This window comes from Drosophila bipectinata, chromosome 2R, assembly GCF_030179905.1.
Source record: "Drosophila bipectinata strain 14024-0381.07 chromosome 2R, DbipHiC1v2, whole genome shotgun sequence".
Lineage (NCBI taxonomy): Eukaryota > Metazoa > Arthropoda > Insecta > Diptera > Drosophilidae > Drosophila > Drosophila bipectinata.
Genome location: NC_091737.1, coordinates 16,787,564 through 16,813,164, shown reverse-complemented (window position 1 = coordinate 16,813,164; position 25,601 = coordinate 16,787,564). Strand labels below are relative to the sequence as shown.

The 25,601-nt window shown below is 43.9% G+C and overlaps 3 protein-coding genes across 3 annotated transcripts; 1 reads left to right on the top strand and 2 right to left on the bottom strand.

Annotated features, from left to right (window-relative positions):
- Positions 1–2,070: 2,070 nt before the first annotated feature.
- On the bottom strand, positions 2,071–4,360 carry Sin1 (SAPK-interacting protein 1). Its single transcript, XM_043210960.2, has one exon. It carries the CDS (start codon positions 4,049–4,051, stop codon positions 2,318–2,320), a length of 1,734 nt encoding a protein of 577 aa, XP_043066895.1. The 5' UTR covers positions 4,052–4,360; the 3' UTR covers positions 2,071–2,317.
- Positions 4,361–4,375: 15 nt separating this feature from the next.
- Positions 4,376–5,824, top strand: LOC108123409 (zinc finger protein 568). Its single transcript, XM_017238534.3, has 4 exons — positions 4,376–4,514; positions 4,575–4,685; positions 4,746–5,305; positions 5,372–5,824. The coding sequence occupies exons 2-4, from the start codon at positions 4,617–4,619 to the stop codon at positions 5,577–5,579; spliced, it is 837 nt and encodes a 278-aa protein (XP_017094023.1). The 5' UTR covers positions 4,376–4,514; positions 4,575–4,616; the 3' UTR covers positions 5,580–5,824.
- Positions 5,825–18,674: 12,850 nt separating this feature from the next.
- Positions 18,675–20,417, bottom strand: LOC108123422 (lysosomal aspartic protease). The gene has a single exon (XM_070278987.1). The coding sequence runs from the start codon at positions 20,157–20,159 to the stop codon at positions 18,921–18,923; it is 1,239 nt and encodes a 412-aa protein (XP_070135088.1). The 5' UTR covers positions 20,160–20,417; the 3' UTR covers positions 18,675–18,920.
- Between the last annotated feature and the right edge of the window lie 5,184 nt (positions 20,418–25,601).

Below are 25,601 nucleotides of genomic sequence, written 5' to 3'. Positions count from 1 at the left end.
GGGGCTGTCTCTGGGCCGGGCCTTAACACTTTTCGGCCAAATCCAAAGTTGTGCAATTAAAGTGGCAAGTCTCTAAGCGGGTCTCTATGCGTGCAACGCACTGGGGCAACGCCTGTCTCCGAGTGGGTTGGCCGCTTTGCTTTTTTGTGGTATGTGCAAAATGTTATGGCCATAATGAAAAGACCAACATAACGTTTATGGCCCGCAACTTTGTATAACTTTTGGAAAAAATCGAAAGGGAGTTGTTCGGATATCTGTTCGGAGAATTATTCTAACAATTTGAAAAACATGCGAGTTACCGTTAGGGGAATATGCCATAAATTTCTATTAAAAGCTCAATTAATTTCCGCCCACAATTAAGCCATTAAAATTCCCACAGCATATTGAAATCGAATAAACGACACGAAACGGAAGCGTATCGGAAAGTGTCCGGCAATGAGAAGTGGGAAAAAAAAAACTTAAAAAACAGATCGAACGAAGATAACTTAATGTTGGTTATGAGTTTGCTAAAAAATACGAATAATTGGACTGCTTTTTTGGGGGGCTATCATATCATACATATCATAAACGTATCGGGCTGCAATGTTGCGTGACTCAGGATCACCGATTACTTCTAGCTGCATTTTGATTAATCTGCATGAGCAGCCATTGAATACGAATCGTATTCATACTCATACTCATACGAGTTTCGAGTTCGAGTATATAACTTCTATATAGATATGCCGCATAGCCTTCAAAAATTGCTAACAACGCGACATTAAATTATGCGCCTAGGCCTATTATTTTATGCAATTGATAAATGACAACGAGGTCCGCTCACTTTTGTATTTTTCAGCTTTTAAAGTTTTTATTTTGTATTTTTTATTCGCAGTGAAAATCCGCTCACATGCGTGCCAAGTTTCTTGCCCCGCCTACTTACATATACCTATATATTTTTTATATAGGTATACCGCCGACATACCTGCCCCGGCGCATGCATTGCAACTTTCATATTGAGAAGTGAACTTTTCGTTTGTCATTCGATTTCAATGTCAAGGTTGGCTATAATAAGCGCATATTATTGACTTTCAATTAGCTGCGGCGCATCCTTGTCGAGAAATTAGTTAGGCAAATTAGCTGATAATTATGTTGTGCCACTGAAGGCGACTGGCACTTGCCGCCAATAAACTGGCACTGTCCACAGATAGATACCATTGAACGGGCTCTTGACAAATTGCAGGCAATATTTAAATTTGTTTTTCCGAAAGAATGGGCCTGGGTTCCTGTCAAGACATAAATCATTTCACCCCCCAAACCGGGCAGACATATCGAACATGAAAATAGGCGTATTCCCATTCTTATATCTGCTATTCGAGATCTTTGCCATTTGTTATGCTTTTGTGTGTTTCAGCCACCATGGCGTATGAGCAATGTTCCGAACTGAAGCCTAACCTTTGCCGGCTTCCTTGGGGAGTTGGATTCTGGTGCATCGGGTGAATCACTTTCCATAAATCGATCGCCGTCAGTAGTTGCCTCGATTTGGTCACGCCAACAGCTATAGAAGCCTCATCAGCATCATCATCATGATCGGCAGTCGAATGACCTCAGATGTCGCACATTTCTAGCCGCGCGACTTTTTGGCGTGATTTCGAGCCGGCAACCTTGGCCTTAGAACAAGTTGCGATCGCTTGTTAGTCGTTGCTGGTGCAGCTATTGCCGATATACATGCAACAATCAGCTAACGGCAGTAATCCCCAGCACCACCGCTGCTTACAGCGACAGCACAGCTGTTATGAGGCGACCCAGCCCAAGTCAATTCATCGCTACTGACATTGCAAAACTAAAAATAAACATCACAACTGGAAAACAAACTAAAATAAAGCTCACAACAATATGCAGTAATACAAACAAACACCGTTAGGCCCGACCCCGTCTGGGGCGTCTGGTAGATTAATTGCACGTTGATTACTGGCAATTACAATGCCAGCCGGCCGATGAGAGCGGCCATAAAACGGAAATAAAATCGTAACTGAGAGAGGCGGAAGCTTTTAGCTGATACAGAGATACGGAGATTTTCGGCTTACTGTTTCAGATTGCAACGTACTTTGTTTTTTATTTTCAGGACCAGGCTTTGTTGATGGGCGAGTTTAATAAATACTTAAAGGCTAGGCAAACATGTGTAACACAATCTTTAGTTAGCAACTAATACAACTTATTAAACAGGACACACTGACGCCGGCGGACGTGTTGGTTGTTTGGTTAGGCGGGGGCGTGGCAGTGGCAGTGACAGCCCGCCTGCTAGGCACACGAGCAGCAGCCGCCGCCATAGGAATAAATACTACAACTTCAGCTGGCGCTTCTCCTGCTTGCGCTCCCTCTGGAGCAGAAACTCGCCCCGCAGCTCGCTCGATCGCATCTCCAGGATGCAGTTCAGCTTATTGTATATCACCTCCGCCGTGTGGGTGTCCGTGTCGAAGTCGTAGTGCTTGAACCGGATATTGCTGTTGGTGAAGAAGCCCGACGACGAGTGTCCTGGACTGCTGGGCGAGTGTGCGATCCCGGCGCTGCCGCTCCCGCTGCCCATGTTCAGGGTGGTTACACTGGCATTGATTGGCGCCGACGTGCAGCCGGAAGAGAAGGAGGGCGACGAGGAGTTGGACTTCAGCCAGATGCGGAGCAAAGCCTTTAGCTGGCGCCTCTCTACAATCTCGCAGTGAGCCACAAAGTCGATGGGCGTCGAGACGGGCTTCTTTTGAGGCCAAAACTTGGCGTTTTTGCACTGGTCGATCTCTATTCGTTCCCCGGAGATACCGAGAGTAACGTCCGACTTGAAGAACCTCTTGTCGATGATGCTTAGGCGGAAAGTGCGGTGCATCGGAGCCTCCAGCATGTCGTTGTGGTTCAACAGGCGCTTCTCGTACTCACGGAACGTGTCGATCTCTTGTTCGGCTGCTGCTTTTCCTTTCCCTTTCCCTCCTCCTCCAGGATCAGATCCGCCGTTTAGATTGATGTTCTGTAACGCCTTGACTGCTGCCTCCGCCAGGGCAGCCTTGTCTTCCTCGGAAGTCATGGATTTGGTGCCCAGCTGGCCATGGTAGTCTACTCTAGTAACTGGCGCCAGGGCCCGGCGTTCGGCCAGGGTTAAATGCGAGAAGCCGAACTTGGAGCAGGGCTCGCGGTTGTCCAAGGGCGGAAAGTCCTCCATGTCGTCGTTGTCCTCCGTCATGTAGAGGGCGTAGTGTTGAAGGGACTTCAACGGAACATTCGGGTACTGGTTGGAGGTCTTGTAGCAAACAAATCCAATCACCTCCTGGATTTTGGCAGTGGCAATAACGCAGATCTTTAGGGGATAGTTTCGATCCGGTTCGGGAAGCATATTCAGATACACGTTGATGCGTTTGGTTTGCAAGCCCACCTGCGAGGTGCCGTCAAAGCGGGCGAACTCAATGAATCGATTCTGGGTCTGCTTGGGCGTCTTGGCCAGTTGCTCGGTTAGTTTGCTTTGCACCCCGTTATCGGACAGGTCATCCTCATCGCTTTTTGATTGTTTTTCAGCAGACTTTGTCTTGGTGTCGTCCAGGCTCTTTACCTCCTTTCTTAAAAAGAAATCGTCGCTGTCGGGCGGCTGAACTTCCTCCTGGTAGTTGATACTCTTGATGCGGGCTGCTCGCCGCTTGGCAATGTCTAGTTTTTCCAGTTTCTGGGCAGTGTTGGAGCGGAATCGATGGGCACCCACCTCGGGGTACATCTGAATGTCAAACGAATGAGTGGACATGTCCTCCTCGTCGTCGCTCAAATCCAATCCTGGATAGCATATGTAGTCCACGTCCATCAGAAGGGCATCCGGGTTGCGGATGTTGCGCTCGGGAGTGGCCGAGGGAGGGGGCTTCTGGCCACGACGCCTCTGGCTCTGCAAATCACCGCCAGCCCCCGCATTCCCGAATTTCCGCAAGTAGTGTTTCGGCATGTCATCACTCAGCATTACCGTCTCACAGATGCCAGTCTCGTCCGTGGAGATGAAGGAGTTGCGGATGTGCGATAGCAGCCAGTGCTGATTGGAGTAGGTGGCCATGATGGGGACTTTGCGGGGAAGGTCGGATGAATTAGATTCTGCCGGATTTTCTTCGCGGATCCTCCTGCTGTTGGCCTTGGGGTATATAGGCTGGTTTTGTCACTTCTTCAGATGGGCGTCGATTCAATCACATAATAAAAAGAGTAAACAAACATCCGCTGCATTTTAGCAAATCCACACAATCCACATATTCCAATAGCACAAAGACAATGTTTGTTTTTATATTTTAATCTGGTTTGGGTAAAAATAATAGTTGTTTACCAAAAAATGGATTGGTAGCTGCCCAACACTAGTGAAGACCGGAGCTGTCCACCCATTTCGTAGTAGTGCTGCACAGCGACCTGATTCCTGCCATCCATGGTATTTTTTCTGGTATTTTTTTTGGCCACTGCAGCCACTCTAGACCACCATATGACTTTTTCTGGACGCGAAAATTACAGAATTACAGAATAAGCCAATAAAAGTAAGTTTTCTGCATCGTTCGCTGCTTAAGCTGCACTTTTCTAATGCTTGAACTCCGAAGAATAAAATACCGAATCGCATCGATGTGGTAGTCAACAGTGCAATGGCGGGTATGGAGGTAGAATTTGACGAGACAGTGGTAAATCAGTTTAGCTGTAAGCGCTGCGACCGCGTAAGTATTGGAGAAATCTGTACTATATATCGTTAACTAAACAATTATCCGCCCATACAGACCTTCAAGAGCAAGCGGGACCAGACGCTGCACCGGCAGGAGGTGCACAACCACAACAAGACTACCTATGAGTGCAAGCTGTGTGCCAAGAGCTTCTGCAACTCAGGAAATCTCGATCGCCACATGAAGGTGCACAACGATGTGCGTCCTTTTGTGTGCAATATTTGCTCGAAGGCTTTTGCCCAGGCAGTAAACTTGCAACGGCACTATGCCGTACACAGTGGCGAGCGTCCGTTCACCTGTAACTTCTGCAACAAGTCCTTCACCCAGCAGAGCAACATGAAACGCCACAAGATGACACACACTGGTGAGAAGCCGTTCCGATGCCAGCGTTGCGGAAGGTACTTCTCCCAACTGGTCAACCTCAAGAAGCATAAGCTGGGCCACCTCAATGCCAAGCCTTACCAGTGCAATTACTGCGAAAAGGGCCTAACCCAGCTCTCTAACTTCAAGCGTCACCTGCAATCGCACATCAAGGATGGCGTCGATGTCGATGTCGCAGGCTCCATCCAGGCGGCGGTCGCCCTTGCCAGGGAACGCCTTGAAGCGGAGCAGAAACCGTGAGTACCCAAAAATGATCGTCGAGTCAAGAGTGATTAAACTAATATTGTTTTGTTATCTTTCAGAAGCTTTTTTGAGTGCATGGTGTGTCGAGCCATCTTTGACACTTTCGCCGACTACGAGAAGCACGAGACCAAGTGCCATGAGGATCACGAGCGGGCCCAGCTGGAAGTGAATCAAATGTCCCACATGCACCCAGACGACTATTTGCCGATGAAGTTCGCCGTGCCCGATCTGGACACGCACGAGATCATTATTGAGACTACACATTAGAAATTGCGATAAAACACAAAGCTACATTAAAATCCACTCACACCTAAACATACAAATAGCAGCGATGGCGCGTCAAAGATAAAATATGGGAAGAACACTGCATTGAATATACATATGAATGTGTAACATGCCAACTTAGTTCTCCATTGAATTACAACAAATAAATAGAAATATATATATATATAATATAGTATATATACAATATAATATAATATATATATATATGTACAAATATAATATACAGATCATAAATGTGTATGAGTTATATTGCGATTGAATCGGCGAAACTCTATATCTGTTTACATTGTTACTGTCGGAGCCGTAAAGCCGTAAGACTAACTTGGACCGTGGCAGCGATTTACGGGCCCTAAAGACCTTTTAACTGCATACGCTTTATTATGTGCGATTTTATGGGCATATGTTTTTGTTGGATTTCCACCCGTCACATCATCAATTGCCCATGAGCCTGGTGCAAAGGTTTGGAAACCTGGTAGTGCGTAAATTGTCGCTTTAATGACACATTTTCAGCGGTTGTAAAAGTCTGGCTCTGGCCTTTTCCTGCTCGTCTTCCTGTCTGGAAAACATTCTTGCGCCATTAATGGCTGCCAATGGGTTTGACTTTCAATGTTGCCTCCTGACAGGTCCACTATATTACAAAAATGTCCATCTGATTTATCCCATTTGGGTGCTGTTCCAATGGCTTCTTGGTTATTTGATTGAAACTAATTAACGGCACGTTCCTGACTTGTTTACATGGCGCTATAATTGATCGGAGAGTCCTTGTTATCAGTGGTCATGTCCTTGTGCTGGCTCCTACAGTCTTGCCGAGACTTTTTGCTGCTGCAGCGGCACTAAATCAAACTATTTATACCCATGCCGTCTACATCTCATTTCGCATCTTGCCTCTGCCTCCCCGGGGCAATCATATTTCATGTTCACAACGATGTCCTGCCACTGATTTTCTTCCTGTGCATGTGTGTGCGTTCAATTGGCATTCAGTTGCTTAAATGGTCAGTGCCAGGGGCCCCGGACTAATAGCTACACATTTATTAGGCTGCCCAATGTCATTTGTTATAAATTTATTATGGTAACTGCCTTGGCCTTGATCCTTGGACCATACATTTGCACTGTGTCGCAAAGGACTCAGCTCAACGATTTGTTCAAGAATCCTTTAACTAATTAACTATTATAGTCTTCTTATTGGATTTCGATAGTATTTCCATTAATTAAATTCTAAATTAAATTATGAATGCGAAATAACACAATTTCCATAGTCTGCTTATGACTATTCCATAGCTAAAATGTCCGCAGCAGATTTTGTGTGTGTTTTTAAGTGAAATCAATAAAAGGACCTGCTCGCCCCGCCCATATCCTGAATGGAAATGGTATTTCTGGATGGGAGTGTGGGGGGGAAGCGTGAGAGTTTTTTTTTTCATACAGTCCAAATATTTGCACATCGAGATTGTGTGGCAATAACGGTTCGTTTCCCGGCGCGATCCCTTTCGCCCCGCCATCTTTATTGGCAATTGTTTGCCCAGCAGTGCGCAGCATGCAAATAATCCCAACGGAATGCACAAATATTTAGAGCTATGGAAGCTGTGTCGTCACAATTACTTTTGGGGGCAGGGGTAATGAATAAAGGGTGTCGCAAATTTAACTGAAAGTAAACCCAAGACAAAGCAAACAACTCTACAAAGGCCAAAAACATTGCCATTTTTTACACCAAGCCACACATATATACATAAGTTGAGTCATTAAGGACAGCGCCTGGGGTTAGGCAACACATTTTTTACTTTTTGAAAATCCTAAAACTCCAAACTGTTGCCCATTTCGGCCCCCTTTAAAAGCCAATTTCCATTCGAGATATTTTTTGATGCCTGGCCTGACATTCCGGCAAGGCCACCCGCATGTCCTAAATTGATTTGGCAAATGTTCCAGCCATCGCCGGCAACCATCATCATCATTATCAGCTCTTGTTGGTTTTTTGCCGCACTGTTGGCAAATGTCGTTTGGGCCACAAGTACAAGCCACAAAATGGTAGCCAAGTCAGCGCCAGAAGCTAAAAGAAAAGCCGCAGAGACCGAGGCTGAGAGCATGGAGGAAAGATGGTGTTGCCTCCATATAATGGCCATCAAGTGGCTGCCGTGAAACGGGAGTGTCTGTGGCAGGAATCACACGTGCTGCCACTGCAATGTGCAACGCCCAGCAGAAGCAGCAGAAGCTGCGGTTGCACGTTAATGCTCCGCAAGAGCGTGGCGTAATTGAGTTTTACCCGTTCTGGCCACCAAGCCCTGCCGGTGGCCCATTTCAATGCCCCATAATTAGACATATGGCGGGCTGGGTGGCCAATTGAATTTTATGGAAGCGAGAACAGCAGCACCAGCAGCAATAACCCAATAGTGCTGCCATCGCCATCGCCATTGCCATCGTCGTCGTCGTCGTCCCTTTGATTGTTGTGTGTAAATAAACGGATTTCAATGGCACCCTCCGAAATCCATCCCAATGAAGTCATTGCCATGCCCGGCGACACATTCGACTAAACATGTTTATATAACACCCACTATATAGTAATGTCCTTTAGTAAGAGTGTGTGTGTGTGCATTATTTTTGTATTTGAATTTTGCGTATGCCACTCACAACGGATGTTTTTGGATTTCGGATAGCGAAACGTGACACTCGCAGACCGTGTCCGCCTGTTTGTCTGACTCTGGGTCTTCCGACTCCCGGCTCTCCCCAACGGATTGGCAATAGAAATGGTTAACACACACATATGCAGAGTGGCAGTCAAACACGCAAGCCGCTTAAACTAACGCCTTTGCGGCGAGGAGGTGTGGATGTCTGTGGGGGTACGTCAGACAGGTTAATTTGGGAAATGTGCAAAGCACCCGACGGGCATGGGTGCTGATAGGTGTGCAGGAAGCCACAGCTTATACACCACAAAAAATAAGGTTAATTATGGTACAGCAAATGTATATTTCAATCAAAACGTTCGGTTCACGCAGCGTATACGTAATATAAGTGAGTTAGTAGCTCGAAACTTTCGAAACTCCAAATACATGACCAAGTTCGTAACTCAATTTCCTCTGTGTAGCATATATTTTGGCTAGGGTCTAAAGACCCGAACTGGCCCGCCACTTGGGGCCATTATAATTGCCATGAGTTTGCATTTTCGGGAGGCGTCACTCTGAGTAATCAAGAGGAATTGGTTATGACTTCGTTTAGTCACCAAAGTTTGCCTGTTTAAATAAGCAACACATGTCGTGAAATAACTTTATTGCCACTAAAGCAATGTGATCACTGAGTGGCCTAGAACAGCCTTGTGATTGCCCACTTTTGCCACAAAAAACAGGATATATGTAAGTGTAATGCGGAACGTGCCCAAACAATAACCACAATTTACGCAGGATAATGGGAATTTATGTGCGTTTAAATAGTCGAAGTGTGTGCACATCCTCCCGATAACAAAAGTGCTGTGTTGTCAGAGTGTGAAGAATTTCCTGTTTTCGTTTAAAACTCAATATTTAAATCAAGCACTGCCTGAAGCCTGAATAAATTAATTCAGAGGTGGACAAGTGCGTTTATTAAATGCACTTTATTCATAAGCTTATGGCCCCGACACGCCCACCAGTCGGTTGCGAAAGACAAATTAAATTTCGGACTGTCCAAGACCCGGTCCCAGAGCTGCCTTTGCATATCAAAGCAAAGCTGGGCCATCGGAAGCATTGTCATAAATATTTCATGAGCTACTGCATTCCTTTTCTAGTTTGCCATTCAGAGGATAAAACACCGGCTATGGCGACACTTGTATGCCATTGTGTAATGGATTAGCATGCAAGTTGTTTTCCATGTTCTGCCGCTGGAAATTGTTTATGGTATTTATACTCTCGGACACTTCTAATTGCCTGTCAGGAGCACTGGCACTCCACCTTGCTGCTAGCTAATCCCTGCTGTAAGTTTACTTTGATTGTAGTTGCAATTAACTTGTCTTGTCACATCCTTTCGGCGAGTGTAGAGTCCTTTGTTCCGGCTAACTGCTAATTGCGGTTATGTGGGAAAAGTTGCTCCGCCATCGTCTATCCTCCATCCACTATCCCGATCCACTATCCTGCTTGCACAGCACACAGTTTGCCATTTTGATTAGAAGTTGTTTCTGCAATACCCGGCAAGCCTTTATTACGTATACGCCGCATGGGCCCAGCTGTGCAAGCAAGGAAAAGGAAAATAAGGCAATAGAACTAAGAATGAAAAATGTGAAAAACTATTTATGATGCCTGCGAGATAAAAAAATGAATTCCATTCCACTCCTCAGATGACCAAGAATTTTTCCAAGACTTCACATTCTTCCTTTCCCCCACAAAGCAATATATTGATTAGCTTTTCCTCAGCTGATTTTTCCATTGATTTGAATTTAAAATGAAGGCCACATCAAATTTAATATAAATTCAAATATGAACAGCCAGAGAAAGAGGATGCTCCAGCATCCAACCTCATCCATCTGCTTTGTCTTTTATTTGAAATATATATTTTCTTGTAAATAAAACAGGCGAACTGGAATTACAAATACTCGAAGGGCAGACCACTTGGCGACTGTAATTAGAAATGAGTTTACGGCGTATTAATGTCTCATTAAATATTTCATTTGATTTGCCTTTGCTGGCGTGGTGTTATTAAAATTCAATTTCGAGTGTTTACATTCTATTTCTGTCATCAAGGCAGAGTTTGCATAAATTTCCACAGCCCGGCTTTGCAATGACAAAGAGCAGACTTTGTGCGAGGATAATTTTAAATAAATAAATTTGTCCGGCCATTAGAGGGAAAGGAGTCCTTCCTCAACTGGCACATGAGTCCGTGAGTTGAATGGGCTCTGGCTCAAGCTTAGGCCAAGATTTATGGCTTAAGCCTAAGGCGTAGCATGTGGATGTGGCGAGAGCCTAGGTAAGCCCAAGAATATTTCAATTTGACTGCCGCATTTTTAATATCCAGGCGGAAATTGCAGACACTTTGCTTCGCACACTTCTCAAACCCAAGAAAAAAAAGCACACTTCTAAAGCGAAGAAATACCCGAAACTCCATTGTGGTTCCGGTGATTGCCACAAATATTTTACAGCTGTCTAAAAGCAGGGCGAGGATTCATTGTCAGCTGCCGTTGATGTGGAACTAAATGCGCATCATTTAAAGTGAAAAGGCTCAGAGGGAGTCGAAGGACGGCAGGCAGGCAGGAAGCCAGACATGCGAGTCCATTTGGCTGAAAGACAGAACGCTTTTCCCCCAATTTTCGCACACGATTTGTAAATCGGGAATTGAGAAAGCCACCCAGCTACCCCACTTTGGCCGAAAATTTCATGCATGTGGTTTGTGGGAGTCCCCTGGGAACTTTCGCACATCAAACAACGTATCAACGTTGAAAATTCAGTTTGTCATTTTTGACGGCCAACAATATTCTTGGCTAAATCAATGCCAACTCGAGGGCCACTCGTTTATCGTTTATCATCGAGTGGAATTGACTCACTGGGCCTGATCAAAGTTAATCACTTGTGTGGAAACTAGCTGGAGATTTGATTTGATTTTGATTGCCTGTTCGAGTTAATGAAGTAGGGGAATAGCTTTTAAATTCAAGGCCCGGACATTAAACCCTGTTTCTGGAGGGCTCTCTGAAAATGATTCTCCCGACAATTGCAGATCTCATCTCGCAACTGGTAAACAACTATACACAAAACACAGCCAACAAAAATCATCAAAAAATGTGCAACAAATTTCACAAATTAAAAGTTCCAGGGCCAGGGGCGACTGCGGCATTGCGTGGCACGAAGCGAGCGGAGACAGAGTGGGCTATAAAGTGGGTCATGCTGGCAAATGTATAGAATCCCCAGAGAAAGGCCCTCCATGTCCTGCCCCGCCTGCAACTGCAGTAGGGATTTATTTTTACCCGCTTTTTCCTTTCGCTCGCCGGGTTTCATTGCATTTTTAATGCCACTCGACAATGAGCGTTTTTTTTTCGCTCTTAACGCTATCGGGGAAATGACCCTAATAAGAGTAATTACTGACACTTACTCCGGCAATTGTTTTCGAAATTAAATAGCGATTTTTTCATTAATCATTGCGGTTCATCGCCTGCATTAAAGAATTAACGCGTGGAAATGCAATTAAACGTATATTTTATTGATTAAATATTAATTCTATTAGCAGAGGTGGGATTCCGGCCATCGATTGTTGGGCAGACATCTCAACAACTTAATTATAGTCTTGGCTTTGTTGCCAGGATATTCTCGGCTCAAAGTTGTCAAGAGTCTGCGGGTACTGGAGTGACCAATAAGTTTCTCCTGTCTCCGGCTCGGCAGTTTTCTTTTGTTGCCTGCCCGACAAATTTCCTTGTCAAAGCCAGGAGAAACTTCTGCCACACAAAGCCGAAGGAAACTATGAAACCAAGTTCTTATCTCTTGATAATATGAACACAATGTACCATATTTCCAGTGTACTGAATGGCTGCATTTCTCAGGTGAAGTTCCGCCGTTTGAAAAGGAACACACACCCCCTTTGTATTTATTGTGTACACAAACATAATTCAATGTAAGCAGGCAAGCGAAAAACTCGGAGCCCCTGAGGGATGTTGGCCATTCCCAGAGCCATTTTGTATCCATGCACGAGCAACTGGCACTGGACGGGTTGGGATGCGGGCACAGTACGAGTATTTTGCAGTCCATACTCGGTATTTGGTTTTCCGTACTCAGTATTCTGTATCCAGGAGCCAAAGCCCGTAGAGCAGCTGCTGGCACGACAATGGCAATCGACAAAGTCAATGCCAGGGGGCGGAAGTTGGTTTATACTCTTTAACTGGGTGTATTAGTATTAACCATAACTAACAATAAGATACTCTTGAGATTATATTACTAATACGCCTTTTTAGTCAGGTTGGAATAGAAAGAGTAAAGCTTATAGAAGCTATAGAGCTCTCCAACTTCACCAGTGTATCTAGGACTTCACTATCCTTTAAAACCTAGTTTTTCCCTAGCTCTGTTTACTGAATCCTGGCTTGGCAACTGATGCAGCAATGCGACAAAAGACGGACTTCGAATGGCAAACACTTTGTCAAAAGTGCAGGGCGCATAAATCAAACTGCAGGCCACTCATTTCGCCCCCAGGCCCCAGGACAGCCCTTATGCTCCATACTTTAAGCCTGACAGTTGATTTGAATTGCTGAGCAGCTTTCAAATAGAATTTCCATGGTTTAGTGGCCTGTGGTTAAGTGTGGTATTAAGACGCATGACTCGGAATCAGTCATTGCCGGTCTTGAAGCTTCAAGCTTTTAGCCTTCTCCTATAAATCATGGAGTGTTCTCTCTAAAATGCTGGCCCAAAGCCAATCAAAGCCCCGAGGCCACATCCCCTCCATTCAATTAGTTGTATGACTCTTGCGGAAAACTCGTTTACCTTGGCCGGCGAGTGTTGCAAGTTTTTCGATTTCATAAATCTCTGTGGGCCACCGAAAAAAGGTTGCGGGATGAAGTTGGCTAACTGAAAATGACCTGGCTCTTTTTGAAAAAAAAAGAAAATAAAAGGGTACGGTGGAACTTTCCCTTTTTTTTGGGAAAGCCAGCTGCACAAACAGAGCGGCAGACACGCATGCACTCAAAGGACAGCAAAAAAGTTGTTGTGGAAGGTAGGACTCGAATTCATGTTAAATTCCGAACAGGGGTTTTCGCTCTAGTGCTGTTTTAGCAAAAAATATGTTGGAAATATGAAAGGCATTTAAAAAGCTGTCAGGGCTTAAAGAGTTTTTGATTTGAAAGACTACTTTTCCGCACACATGTTGAATTCAAAATGCAAACAGGACTCTCCGATTCCAGTTGCTGCAAAAAATTTGAGGAATAATGGAAACTATTTTAGAAGCTGTCAGTGTTTAAGGTGCTTCTGATATGCTGGTCTGAACAATATTTGAAATGTAGTTACGTTGGGGGACAGCTACCACAGCAATCGTCTGAATGGAAAACGGAAATAATGCCCTGGCACGAGTTAAGTACTAAATTAGCAGCTGCCAACTGCCAACTGCGAGTTTTTAACTCAAATTGCGTCGCTCTCGACAACAGTTTCCCATTCGCATTCAAATTTGGCCATAAGCCAGCTAACTCGGCTCAGAGTCGGCTTGACGGCTGATTAGGTTTATTATTCAGCGCTTTTTTCGGGGCCAAATCCATTTTAAGCCACCTCCCTCCACTCCGTTCCGTAATTAGTATGCAAGTCACAGCTCGTGTAAGGACGACGCGAGTCCTTACAGGTGTGACAAGGCTTTCAATATTTTTCTGCGCCTCAAGCTCATCTTTTTTATGACACTTTAAAGCGGATTTCGCTTAAGTAGTGACATTGTAATGGAAGCATTATATGGCCTCCAGAAGCGTTTCTGCAAATAATTGGCAAAAGTTAATTACCCATTAAGCCGGAGCAGATTTTCCTTTCATTGTGCCATTGTTGGTAATTCAATTTCACTTAAAGACTGAAGAATCGTTGGATCCTTTTTTATTTGTGCTATTTGAGACCTATTTCGCGTTAACATTGTCACGTTTGTTCGCCCAAATCGAACGTTTAAGTCGCGACAGCCGGGCCAAAAATGACGCGGCCCACACGGCGTATGTGTAATGTGTTAAAAATGACGGGTCCTCCAAAAAGTCTGCTGCCAGGGATTAGTGGCTTAAAGGATGCGGGTATGCGGGTATTTGGGTGTGCGTGTATGTGTCCTTGAAACTAAACCGAAACCGAAACTTTTTGCAGGCCTGGAACTCGAGAGTGTGGAGCGTGTGGAGAGAAAGAGTCATCGAGGCCAAAATAGCGAAGAGCAATCTTACTTAACACAAAATATATTGTGGCAGCACCATTTTCAATGTCTTCGAGGGCTGTTCAAACAGTTTGCGACTAGTGCTCTCGGCTAGTGTCCTCGAACTGATGGCTTAACCCACCACTTACATGGCGCTTAGATTAATGTTTGCCTGGCAGACACAAAGGATATTTGATAAATGATCCCAGCCATTATGTTCTCCTCCATCCAGTCGCTCAACATCTGTAAGTACATTTATACGAGTTTGAGTATGTGAGTCTTGCTTTTTATTTAGCCAGAAAAATCGTATAAAGAGATCAGTCTTAAAGAGAACTTTCACAAACTAAAGTTTTGTGAGAAGGCTTTGATGCAGATTATTAGAGAATCATCCTAAAAATCAACTTTTAGGGCTCTCCGGACCTAATCAAGGTGATGGGTATCGCGGGCCATGTTATGAAGATGTGTTGATGGCATTTGTCCAAAACGCAAACTTCTCAGACACTCTTTAGCCTATAGCTCAGCCATTTAAAATTCGATTGGGAAAGGGAATACCTTTTATAAATCAGGGCTTCAATCTGCCCCGATCTGCGTTTAAATCGGGGGATGAAAAATTTTATCGAATTTTGGCAAAAATTATGATGTTACCCCTTTGAAAAATTGAAAAAAATGGCTTAAAATTTGTATTTTCAGGTTTTGATTAAAAATGAATCTTCTCGAAGTTACAAGATCGGGAAGGCAAACCATTTTTAAATCTGCCAAGTATTAGCCATGTTATGAACATTTTTCTATTAAAAAATTTAGAAAATTCGGACTGGGGTTTTGATATTTATTATTTGGCAAAGCTCTGATCTTTTTATCGACTATTTAGTGAATATTTTAAATATTTCACAACGCATTCATAGGCGGATAAAAAATCGTGAATCGGATAAGAAGGTAAATTATGATTGGTTCCCTGAAATAAATCAATGATTTCACCTATTACGAGGTGATTGTTTGGGGTTTTGGACTAGTGTAGCAGTCCCATTGATTATAATCTACATACCTTCCAAATAACACTTAAATCTTATAACTACCAACTAACTTTTCCAACTAATTAGTTTTCATTGCTATAGTTTAAGCTTGCATTTATCTGGTGTTATTTCTTTGCTCCATTACAGAGTTCAATCAAGAGGAGAACATGCCTCGACCATTTCAAAGGTATTTGTTTTCATTTTCCAGCCTGCAAGCACACACCCCAAATTAATTGCTATTGCCAGGCAAGTAATTGACATTGGCAATGCAGGTGTCCATGTCCTGCACCGTAAACCGCATATCCTGGCACGCACATGTCCGGTGGTCAGTGTCAAAGTGCCTGGAAAAACAAACGACAGGCCCAGTAGGCTGTCCGTACAGGATATATAGTTTAAACGGTCACATGGAGAGCTTTTGGAGCCCCCTGTCCTAGCCACATTCCTCCCCTACCCATCTCCCTAGTCAACTGTCATAACACAACACACAAAACGTCATATTAAAGTAATTAAGTGGCATAACAACTTTGGGCCATGGATCCTGTGCCGTGCAGGTCCTGTGCTGAGGTTTGTCTGGCAAATTGCCTTATTGACTCATTAGCCCGGTTTTGAGCGTCATTAGCCGGGGAAATTGCCCAGCCACGAGGAATTTAATAAAAACAGGATGCCCACACCCTCTTCTCCAAGGATATCGAGGATGTAAATTTGCATGGTAATGGCAGGGGACGATTCTGTTGGCTCGAGATTGTCGGCATTATCTTATCGAATGATTTAATTCTGCTGGTCCGGTCCTTGCCGGACCAGTTTCTGTAACTGGCAGGAGGACGGTCTTTTGTACTGATAGCTATCAAAGCATCTCCCCTGCCCCCGGTCCAGGACTATCCGGCAGGACATCATGGGCAAATGAGCAAAGATACCGACCCGCCACTACTGAGTACTACTTAAAGGAATATCTTCGACTCCGGCCGAGACTTCCTGTTGTTGGGCCAATTACACTTCCACTTTGCCATGGAAATCGCTCGATGGCGGATATCCTGACAACCAGGAATAAAATGCCTGCATGGGAATCCCGTTGGAGTGGATGCCACGCTTTATCAACTCACAATTACCTCTCGAAATGAATAAATGAATGTCAAGTGCTCTTCAAAAAAGTCCTGGTATCCGTTTTTTATTAACCAATGCAGCCGTTTTTTGCCCCAGAACGCCCCAGTGGCCAAATTAAAATTCTCTTTAAATTACAAATATTTCCATATTGGTAACGCTTGTTTTTGTTGATTCCCCAAATTTTTAAGCAAATTAATCAGCTTTTTACCTGTTTTGTCGGCTTTTTTGTCGTTGGCAAACAACTTTGACATCTGTCAAAAGGATATGCCCTGGGGAAGTCGTGGCTGGCTTTCACTCGTTAGTCCTTTTGGCTCCCCAGTTGATTGTGCAAAGCTCAGATGCCACTTAGCGAATAAAATGGTGCAATTCCTCTCGGGCGGAGGGAGGTTCTGCTTCAGTCCTGACAGGGCATGGCGCCCCGCAGTAGTTTTTGTTGCCATTTTTGTAATTGCACAACCGGGCTGTAACGGCTGCAACTGCTGTAACGGCCCTATATATATACATATAGACTATATATAGTATATCCCTAGCGTAAGCCAGGGAAGTCGGCCAACGAGCTCGTCAGCCAACGGCTTTGCATTTAAATGGCTACAAGCGTTTCAGCCGTTAAAACCATTCTGAAAAGGCCAGCGTTTAACCCTTTTCCACTGCCAAGTGGGTTCATTCCCCTGTTCGGTTCTGTTTAATGGAAATTCCAGCTTTAAGGATCCACCAGGATCCGCTTAAGACCGGGAAAATTGCTCTGGCTAATGGCTATTTATTATCGACATTTACGCAACTAATGCTGACCAGGAATTCGGTTTGCTTTGTTGAGCACGAAGTTATGAAGGTTCGGTTCGAGGATTCGAGGATTAAAGGAAAAACACTGGAAATACAATGGGTATGGGGGATACCCTGTACTTACACCCACCTATCTAGGCTGCCAGCAAAAAAATAAGGTTTCCCCAAAAGAAAAAACAGAAATATTTCAAAGCCCAGCAAAGTCAACAGTTTTTTAAAACCGCAAACTGCGGAAAGTAAGATGGAAACTCGGCCATGAATGAAAGTGAATGGAGGCCATAAAAAGGCCAAAAAGAAGTCGCCCGGAGAGTATCAATAAAGGCCGTGTAAGCCGCCAGCCAAAGCAAACGAAGGCGAAAGGTCAATGTAAAAAGTGCCAGGCCACAATAAAAAGAAACAGTCGCCAAAAAAAAATGTTCCAAAAATTAAGGACTGGGAAGGACTGAAGAAAAGCCAAAGGCGGCAAAGGCCAACGATGCGTACACATAAAAAGGCAATGGGAATGCGTACAAATATATACATTGTAGATTGCTTGTAAATACATATAAATAAAGACTATATAGTGAATCGAAAGGTATATACCCTAAAACACCCTCATGCCTTAATGCCGAGTACCTATTACATTTTCCCTTTACTAATTAGAGTGTCTTGGTAAACTTTAGCCTTTATTAAAACCCCAACTATTTTTTCTCATAGTTTAGGTTTTCTGCTATCCTGCAAACTTAATAATGTTTCACCTCGTTAAGCCAAACTACCCACGGGTTGTAAACTCTACAAGGTACATGCAATTTCTGAGACAGCTCGTAAAAGTCGCTGAAAAAACTTGAAAGTAAGGCGGAAGGATATCGCCAACGCAGGACAACGCGAAACGCGTCAGTCGTTAAGTTAAAGCTATTTATTTAATTTTTTAAAGCTCAAAATTTGCATTAAAGTAGGGGGTAGGGAGTACTCAGAAAACCGCCAGAAGCGGCGCGGGGAATTGGGACTGAAAGACAACGGAGACATTGTTTTTCAAGGGAATCAATTACATCCTCAGTGCGCCCAAGGAACTCATCTTCCTTTGTGGCCTGCCTTCTATCGACTTGCGCTGGCTGCAAGCGATTTTTTGATTAGCTTCCGCCCACACACAAACACACACATACACAGAGTATCCTGGATGGAATCCGGCGGAGGGACAGGACTAATGCATGGCAGCCAGCCAAAAGGAGGAGCAGGTAATAAAATAATAAAATTCTGTTTTGATTTCTGCCTTCCTCCATTTTTGCCCCGAACCATATCCTGGTGCAAACATTGTTCCAAATATCCTTACGTACATGCAGCCAAAAATAGCAACAGCTGGCTTCAAAAATATAAAGGATACCCTATAAAGGATGTATCCGAACTGAAGAAAATAAGTGAATGTTAGACCACGTGTTGGAAGGATTTATTTTTTCAGGCATTAAAACAGATAACAATGAGAATGTCCTGAAAATTTCGGATAAAAGCCAATTTATGAAAGGGTATCCTTAAACCAACAACGAAATCTTTAAATGGGGTTTCCTTTTTGTTTGCCGCCTTTCTCCACGTGTTATGGCAACCAGTCGCTAAAATAACAAGACGAACATCAAACAGTAGACTTGATTCCTCGGGATTCTCCTCCTCCTCCTTAGCTTCTGGAATCTGCGAAGCCAATGCGATGCCTTTCCATGTCGAACTCCGTATAGTATTTGCCCAGGAAGACATCGCCCAATATCCAGAGAGGTCCTTGGGGGGAGGGGAGGTCCACGGCGACAAAGGCCGATGAGCAGATTTTTTGATCCTTGAAAATGTCCCGAAAGACATACTCGTGGCCCTCCAGAAAGAAGGCCCGGCCTCCCATGGAGAATGTAATTCTGGGCAGGTCGGAGACCTGATCGCAGGGCACCGAAAACTGTCCATAAGCCGAGGGCTTTCCTCCAATGGATTTGTTTATCAAGATGGCCTGATCGTAGGGCAGAGCCAGAAAGGATGTTCCAGTGTCGATGATAACTTCGCATCCTCCCTGGCACAGCTCCAGATTCCGGATGGAGGCCGAGTCCATTTTCACTTGCCAGTAGGCGCGACGAGTCACTGGGACGTAGGTGAAGTTTCCACGGTAGTACTCCGGATTGGAGCCGCCGAAAAAGAGGACACCACCCTCCTCGTGGTTGCCCAAATGCCGGTTTAGATAGACACTGAACACGGCCCTCGATATAAGTCCTTGGTCCATCATGGCATAAAAGGGCGGCTTGATCCGCTGCATGGAGATGCTCTTATAGCCCAGGCCGAAGATTCCGTCGAACTTGGCTGCCAAGAAAATGGGACCCGGCATATTTGTGGCCTCGGCAAATACCTGATCCTCAATGTCCAGCCCAGCCACCCGGACGGTGTCCGTTGAGAGGAATCCGGCCAGGCTGCCACTGCCATAATGGATGTAAAAGTGATCGCCGATCGGACGATAGCTCCGGGATCTCTGGGCGTAGTAGCGACTGTGGACCCGACAGGCCACCATCGTAGAGGAGCAGGTGGCCGATGGCACCCACAGGTTCGAGGATCCCGTATCGAATATCACCTGAAATGTCTGCGGCGGCGTTCCAATGGTGATGGGTCCAAAGTACTGGGCGTCCAGATAGTTGCTCAGCGTAGTGCTCTTCACATTCCACTTCGCCCGGGTGTTGCCGTAATCTTCCGACGGCTCCGGGGAGTATTTCAACCGGAGTCTGTCCATCCGGATGCCTAGCTTTTCGAAGCGATGCCGGGCGGAGGGAAAGCGACGCAAGGGGACGCTGTAGAGCTCCCAACTGCAGGTGACCGGAAGAAGCCACAACACCGGAAGTCCGATACGCAGCAGCCACATAATCCCATCAAAAACAGAAGATGAAAGCATTTTTTCCGGAGAAAAAATTAATGCAAAGTTGATAAGATAGAGAGAGAAAGACCTGCTAGATGTTCAATAAATTTTATTTAAATATTTTCCTTGCATATGCCGTGATTCCGATTTCAAGGAAAAAAGAACGAAACAGTTCAGGATATCCTCTTTGTATTGGATTTATTATTATACATTTTCATAATACTTTTCTTGGAATTTAAAATGCACCGCCTTTTGTCTTAAACAGTTTAAAAGTATTCTGATATTTAAATAAAAATATTTTTGATGTTTGTTTATGTTTTTCTAATGAGTTCTGGAAACTTAAAGTTCCAGGAAGTTCTGTCTGATTATTAATGGACCCGGTAATTTATTCAGAACTTTGAAAATCCAGTTTGAATATTAAAGCGTATAAAAACATTGTTCCTGGAAATTAATACATACTTTCATTGTCTTATACGAGTTGGCAACCAAATATACCCCAACTATTGGACTTAAGTACCCAGCAGCATAAAAATTTCCATGAAAATGTAATTGGAAATGTGAAACGTCTGTGTGGCAGAATTTTTGAATCGAATCGAGCTCCATCTGATGTAAATGGAATGGAAAGGGCGCGGTGGAGGGAAACCTTTTTATTGCAATATGAAAAGCAGCCAGAGGTGTCGGGCTCAAGTCGATTCAATGTGTGAACTTTCAGATACATATGGGTGTACATTTTTATCGTCGAAAGGGCTTCTAATTGTAGGAGGGACCCCGTTCGAATGCACTTTCATTTCTGCACAAATATGTGCTCAATTGCTTGGATACTAAAGTGTGTCACTGGGACTCTTCCCAGACAGCAGAATAATTAATCAGACGTCACCTTGGACGGCTGCTTTCAAACGTCAGGACAATGACAGGAATGAGAGACAGAAATCCAAAATCCCGAAAACCTTTTCGGGCCGAAGGAGCTCCACCTGTCAGTGACAGGCCACACCTGTGCTAATGGCCACCCTCAGGGCCAGAGATATCAACAAAGGCTCGAGTATTGTTATTGTCAACAGCACAGGACCTGTGTTGGCTCAAATAATTATTGCAATTCAATGTCTGGAGCAGCCCGAAAAGGATTGGTTAATTGGAGGCGACTGGCGACTGTAAAGGAAGAATTCAAATTGCATTATTCGCCATTAGTCCCTCATTGAATTAGGCAAACTCAATTAAAGTAAACTTTGTGATTCCCTCCGCCAAACGACGACAAAGGAATCAGTCACCGGGACAGAGTTAAAGTCAAAAGTAATGTCCATGACAGGAAAAGGAAGCGGAGGAGTGGAGGTCCTAAATCCTCCCACCCGAAAACTGTCACCGAGTGTCAAGAGCCAAAGAAAACTTGTGTGTGCGGCAACACTTGTTGATTTTTGTGAAAAGAAACGAAAAGTTTGCCGTTTGCTTTCTGTCCTTCGGTGTCCATCCACCGCAAGGATACAACAAAAAAAGGTAAACTCTGTCTCAAATTGGAAAGCGGAAATTGCAGGCAGGCAACACATTTTATATTCTCTGATGCTTATAAATTAGGTTTGGGCCGAAAACCGAAAAAGAAGGGGAGAGGCCATCTGCTAATATAAAAGATATAGACTTTCTCTGGCAGGTGTACATCTACATCTACATCTATATATATATATATCCTGAAACCCACAGCTGAGGAAAAGTTTTTGGGCAAGAACTGCAGGCCAAAGTCCATGTTTCAGTTGGCGAAACTCTCGAGGTCTCGAGGTCCTGTGGTCTCAGCCCCTCGAAGTTCGGCGTTTACCACTTTCCCACAAAAAAAACCAATTATAACCTAAAACTTTCGCCTTTCCAACTCCGTATCTATTCGAGAGCCTCACAGGAAAAGGTCGAAGTGTGTGGCTTACTCTTTAAATGGAAAGTATGTTGTGGCAAGCCCACCGAAATATTTATATACACCGAGCACTGACTTGTTGCCGTTTTACATTATTTATGGGCCAATTAGTGGGGTCGAAATAAACCAGAAAACAGGGCCAACTCCCGAGTCTGGGTATCCTGTTTATTGATTTGTTTTACATTTTGCACAGACAGCTGGATAAAGTTTGCCACACAGAGCAGAATTCGATACCCCCTTAACCCCTTGGCTCTGGAGAATTATGAATAAGGACTTGTCGTGTGTGTATCCTTTATCCTGAACTACACTGTGGCTGCTTCTGCTGATGCAAATATCAATGGAACAGCTGCAAATATGGAAATAAATTGCCAATGCCACGGGACTCGAAATGGTGTGGGAAAATTGAAAACTTTCATCCACTGGAGGTGTTAAATTTATGTATTACCACTGAGCTCCAGGATAATGCCACTCCGGTCCCTTGATGAATGGGGCTGGAAGGATAAAGAAAGGAAAACATGAACCTCCATCATTTCGCTTAATTCTTTAACGAGCCCACGATTAACGCGTTAATTTTCACACTTTACCTTTTGCGGTCAACAACGGTCGGAAAAACGAAAATGAATCTGCTTTAAAGCCCGGGAAATGGGGTCCTTTGCCGGAGGCTTTGATTGATATCCCGTGCTGATTTCTGCTCTTGAAGCAATCAATTAAGCGTACATCGATGTCAAACACTTTGCACTCAGTTTTGATTGATTTTACGACGCTGCTAAGTGGAAGAAAATCCTTTTCATTAATTAGTATGTCTTGGCAATCCATATATGCTTTAAGTATATGTACGCCACACTGGGGAGACTGAAAGGACCAGGGGCTACCAGCAGCTGCTGTCCTTATTCGATTTGCATAAAAAAACGCTACACTGACAGCCCGCGGAAATTGTTTTCAAACCGTCATCATAGGAGCTGAAAGGGAGACGCGGCTGGATTGTACAAGTTTCCACTCCTGACAGCTTTAAGTTGTCACTTTCCCTCAGTTTTTCCGGGGCCAGGACAAGTTCAAAGTTCCAACGAACAATGACAGCGGAATTCTTTAAGCCTGCGAGAGCAAATATTTAATTAGCTCCGGCCCTCGGGGAAGGAGCTGCAGAGGAGCAGACAGGCAGGCCACTAAGCAGATGAGGAGGAAAATGCGAAAAAGTGGCCAATTCGAGCAAAGTATCCTGCGGCCAAATTCTTTGGTAACCACAAGAACCAGTCGAGCGTAAGGCACGTCAGATGAAATACACTTTATGGGATTTTTGGAGGGTGGGAGCCGAAGAGCTTCCCGCCGCCAACTAGGCGCTAAGTTCTGGCCCAATTCATAATACATATCCACACATAACTGAGGAGATTTGCTAAAAGCCAGAGGCAGCTATACATAAATCAGTAAGCGGCATGAATGGCCTGGTCCTTCGCGGACACACTTTTAATTAAAAGGCGAAATTTGCCAGGGACTGCGGTATTTAGAGGAATGTTTTATTAATTCCTGAATAATTGCTGGAACCATTTTCAAAACAATTCAGTTGCCAAAGATCCGAGTATCTATATTCCATCTCATTAGGAGACTACAGTATTTTTAGACGATGGTGGGAGTAATGTAATTACGAGTTTAAAGGAGGGCAGTTATGTTTTGGTGTACAGTGTACACTTTCATGGCAAAATATTTTTCCCATAAATAAATTAACCCAAAAACCTAATTTTATTCTTCTTCAGACAAACAGCCAGCTCTCATCCCAAAGGACAATCGGCTGGAGAAATCCTTCCTCACAGCCTCTCTATTCATCTTGTTTTCTGAGCTTCCGCCCACAAATTTAAATATTTTTACGACTCTGGCTTGGCCGCTGACTCGGTGGCAAGTTGCTAATGTCTCAGTTTTTGGCGCCCCGTTCTCCAAATTCCTTGCCACTTGAGGCAAACGTGGCGTTAATTAAAGCAGAGCTGCCGAACCCTTTGCTGAAAAGATTTCACGTATAGTAGAAAGTATAAACGACTTTTAATTGAGTTCCGTTGCCACTTTCTGGGCCATGGCTAAAATGTTAAAAGTGGAAGTAGAAATGGAGATGGTGTTGCTGAAGTTGCCATTTTATGCGCACAATTTGGTTAATTAAAATGCTACAATTGCGTTGGCATTTTTGTGGCGCCTCGTCGTACACAACGACCCCCTCTTCTCTCTTATCTGGGTCCTTCAGGTGCTGGCAAAGTGTCCTTGTCGCTTGCTGGCAACTAAAGGATCTTCAAGGCGACAGCTGCACACGACGCATATGTGTTGACGGAAGTTCAAAAGTTCTCAGCAATAAACGGGGAAGGACTTTTCACACCCACACCCACACATCACCACGCACAAATTGTTGTGTGTGATTGCACACACATTAGACACAACTTTCCTTAAGAGTTTGTTTGCATTGTTTGTATTCCCGTTAAAGTCCTTTAAACTTGTTTCTTTTATTATCGCAGCACATCGGGCATTTCAATTAGGCCAAGAACGGAAACACGGCCACCACAATCGCCACTTCCTGCGGTTGAATATATAATTCAGAAAAAAAAAGAAGGAACAACACGAATCCTGAAACAAGGACTGAGTACTGAGAACTGAAAACTGGGAAAGAAAGAAATCTCCGCATATCAAATGAAGAGAAGGACAAACATTCTGTGCATATTTCGTGCACATTAAAAATTCATTTCTATTTTATTTTTATTGTGTGCATCTCCACAAACGAAACAAGTAGTTGGAGTGGAATATTTACATTTGTATTTGCCTCTAAACTTGCTTTTTTTCGTAGCTCCCGCTTTTGTGAGCCCCTAGCTTTTGAGTTTTTATGATAGGTAATCATTGGGGAGTACAGGACTTCCATTTAAACTTATGATATTTTTAAAAATAATATAAGATAGGTTTTTAACTTTCCAATTAGTTTAAGAAGTCATATAACTATGTTTTTTTTAATTCTTTAATATAATTAAAGGGTATCAAAAATACCAGCAGTAGTATAACCATGTAGTTTTATCTGCACTTGCATGGCCGCTTTTCATGCAACATTTATGAGCATTTTGGGACTCTCTTTTTATGCATTCTGAGAACGCTGAAATATGTGCAACATTTTAAGCTTAATATTTCCATGGGACTCTTGTCGAAAATGTTAAGTGCCGGGGCTATTTAGATGCTAAGTTAACCCAAAGTCGACCTTTAAGGCGGCGCTTGAGTAAGTGGTTGGGTGGAGATCCTTTCGCAGTCCTTCCAGGGTCAATTAACTCATTACACTGCGCAGTGTTTGCCTCACTCAGGTCCAATTAGTGAGTAATTAGGTTTGGGCCATGAGCTGATTTTTCACCATCAGTCCAAATGTCTATTAATTATACATTTAATTGCGTTAAACGCAAAAGGTGCTAGAGCGAGTTGGTTTTTAAATTTAAATTTAAAAAGCATCTCCGACAGGAAGAGTTAGCTTAATTTCCAACTTTTCTCAGAAAGCACACATATGTTCGTATCCTGTCGGCTTTGTGAAATATTTGTTTTGATGCAAACTTTTTGGCCCAGAGAACTTTTCCTACTTAGAT

Bases quoted from the DNA above. Each gene is read 5' to 3' on its own strand.
- LOC108123422 (XM_070278987.1), bottom strand. From the start codon at position 20,159: ATGCTTTCATCTTCTGTTTTTGATGGGATTATGTGGCTGCTGCGTATC.
- Sin1 (XM_043210960.2), bottom strand. From the start codon at position 4,051: ATGGCCACCTACTCCAATCAGCACTGGCTGCTATCGCACATCCGCAAC.
- LOC108123409 (XM_017238534.3), top strand. From the start codon at position 4,617: ATGGCGGGTATGGAGGTAGAATTTGACGAGACAGTGGTAAATCAGTTT. The intron at 4,686-4,745 runs GTAAGTATTGGA...CCGCCCATACAG, and splicing joins GCTGTAAGCGCTGCGACCGC to ACCTTCAAGAGCAAGCGGGA. The intron at 5,306-5,371 runs GTGAGTACCCAA...GTTATCTTTCAG, and splicing joins CTTGAAGCGGAGCAGAAACC to AAGCTTTTTTGAGTGCATGG.